At 40.1% G+C, this 2,314-nt stretch overlaps 1 protein-coding gene across 1 annotated transcript; it reads left to right on the forward strand.

Moving 5' to 3' along the window:
- The first annotated feature begins 350 nt into the window (after window positions 1-350).
- LOC141568437 (activated RNA polymerase II transcriptional coactivator p15) lies at window positions 351-981 on the forward strand. The gene has a single exon (XM_074318371.1). It carries the CDS (start codon window positions 428-430, stop codon window positions 809-811), a length of 384 nt encoding a protein of 127 aa, XP_074174472.1. The 5' UTR covers window positions 351-427; the 3' UTR covers window positions 812-981.
- The last annotated feature ends 1,333 nt before the right edge of the window (window positions 982-2,314 follow it).

Below are 2,314 nucleotides of genomic sequence, written 5' to 3' on the forward strand. Positions count from 1 at the left end.
AATTTAGTGTCTCATAGGAATCTAATCCGGGACTTATTTTCCTAGAATAGGTTGATGTTGTGTTATGTGAATAGTTGTAGATTGAATTTCCTCTGCAAAGTGCTGATTAGAAACTTGAGGTCAAATGATCACCGCCTGGGTGTGACATTGCCCAAGATGCTCCAGCAAAATTACATGGCAAACTAAAGGACAACCAAAAAGAATTCTCTAAGTCTGCTGAACGTCCTAAGTGAGCACGTGTGTATTCACGTAATCCGTTCCACAAGCATTTGTTCCAACGCGAGCCTTCTGGAAGGAACTGTGCTAAGGCACTGAGATATAAAGATAAAGAATGGACAGTCTTGGGCGTCTCGACTTCCGTCACGTCCGGTTGTCTGTCAGTCGCGAGCGAGCGAGCACTAGGTTGTTAGACTGCAGGAGCGGAGCAATGCCTAAATCAAAGGAACTTGTTTCTTCAAGCTCTTCTGGCAGCGATTCTGACAGTGAAGTTGACAAAAAGTTAAAGAGGAAAAAGCAAGTTACTCCAGAAAAACCTGTAAAGAAGCAAAAAACTGGTGAAACTTCAAGAGCCCTGGCATCTTCTAAGCAGAGTAGCAGCAGCAGAGATGATAACATGTTTCAGATTGGAAAGATGAGGTACGTCAGTGTTCGAGACTTTAAAGGGAAAGTCCTAATTGATATTAGAGAATATTGGATGGATCCAGAAGGTGAAATGAAACCAGGAAGAAAAGGTATTTCTTTAAATCCTGAGCAGTGGAGCCAGCTGAAGGAACAGATTTCTGACATTGATGATGCAGTAAGAAAACTGTAAAATCAGAGCCATATAAAACCTGTACTGTTCTAGTTGTTTTAATCTGTCTTTTTACATTGGCTTTTGTTTTCTAAACATTGTTTTCCAAGCTATTGTATATTTGGATTACAGAAGAATTTGTAAGAATACTTTTTTTTAAATGTTCATTATTAAAAATGTTCTGAATGAAACTAATTGTCAACTTTATTAAGGAAGATTTCTTTGTGCCCACCACCTAGTGTAAAATAAAATCAAGTAATACAAAAAAAAAAAAAAAAAAAAGAATGGACAGTCTTGCATTCCAGAAGCTCACAGTCTAGCAGAGTGCGAAAATATGCAAGTAAATAAATAATTGCACTGAGTTAACAGCTAATACATATATAAGCTACACACATACGCGAACTATAGCAAGGAGATACAAGAAGGCGCTATCTGAATGGAACACATTAAGATACCTCGACAGAAAGCATCCCAGAGTGCGAACCTCAGCATACGGTCATGTGGACGCAAAAATCAACTGGAGCATCAACAAAGCCTCTAGTAGACCTGAGTGTAGGTGGAATGTTCACTTTCCCTGATCTTGCTTGAGATTCCAGATAGTACCTTGGTCTGGATCCTGTTTGGTTCCCCAGCTTTCCTTTCTGGGAAATATCTTATGACACTTCCCTCGATCTTGGAATTGGTTCCTCAATAACACAATTTGTTCTTCCTTAGACCAAATTTTGTTCTCATTTGCCAGATCTGGATTTGCCCAGAGCCATGCCTGCTTTGCCCTCACCCCAAGCTTTAGACTTTCTCTTATCCCGCCGTGATGTGCTCATGCCGTGCTCACTTGTGATACAGATACGCCAGGGAATTTTGCCCTGCTTCTATTATCCCTATCACAATTTGATTTGGTTGAGTGGAATGTTACAGAAAAGAAGGATTTTTCCAAGGAGCAAATGCAGGCAGTTATAGGTGTTTAGAACCCAAATACACATGATATGGATAGTGTATAAAATACAGAACAGAGAGTGGCAAAAGATTAAACTGAAAAAAACAGGAAAGGGCCAGATTGTGGAGAACCTTCAAGAACATGCAAAGGAACATGTACTTCTTTCTGTGGCTAGTGGAGAACCAATGTTTGGTTTTAAACAGGGAGGCATATCATCATATTTACATCTTAAAATACTGCTCTGGAGGCAACAGGGTGTATAGTTGGAGAAGGAGGAGAGAGGCTTAAGGAGGAAGAAAGCAGTTACCTGTCCATTGTCATGGGCCAGGTAAACAACAAGAGCCCAAACTTAAAGGGGAGGAGACAATGGATTTGAGATATATTTGGGGGGATAGTTCAGAATTGATGTCGGCTTGGAAACATGGTGAGGGGAAAGAAATCGTTGAGAACAGTGGTTCTCAACCTATGTTCTCAACCTATCTCAGTGAAGCCCAATTTATAGAATGTCCAACTATTGTGGACCACTGCTTTGGTAAAATGAAAGAAAATGATCATGTGCTTGGATATTGCAGAAATGCCAGTTTGTTATA

This window comes from Rhinolophus sinicus, linkage group LG02 (genome assembly GCF_036562045.2).
Source record: "Rhinolophus sinicus isolate RSC01 linkage group LG02, ASM3656204v1, whole genome shotgun sequence".
Classification (NCBI taxonomy): Eukaryota; Metazoa; Chordata; class Mammalia; order Chiroptera; family Rhinolophidae; genus Rhinolophus; species Rhinolophus sinicus.

Bases quoted from the DNA above. Each gene is read 5' to 3' on its own strand.
- LOC141568437 (XM_074318371.1), top strand. From the start codon at position 428: ATGCCTAAATCAAAGGAACTTGTTTCTTCAAGCTCTTCTGGCAGCGAT.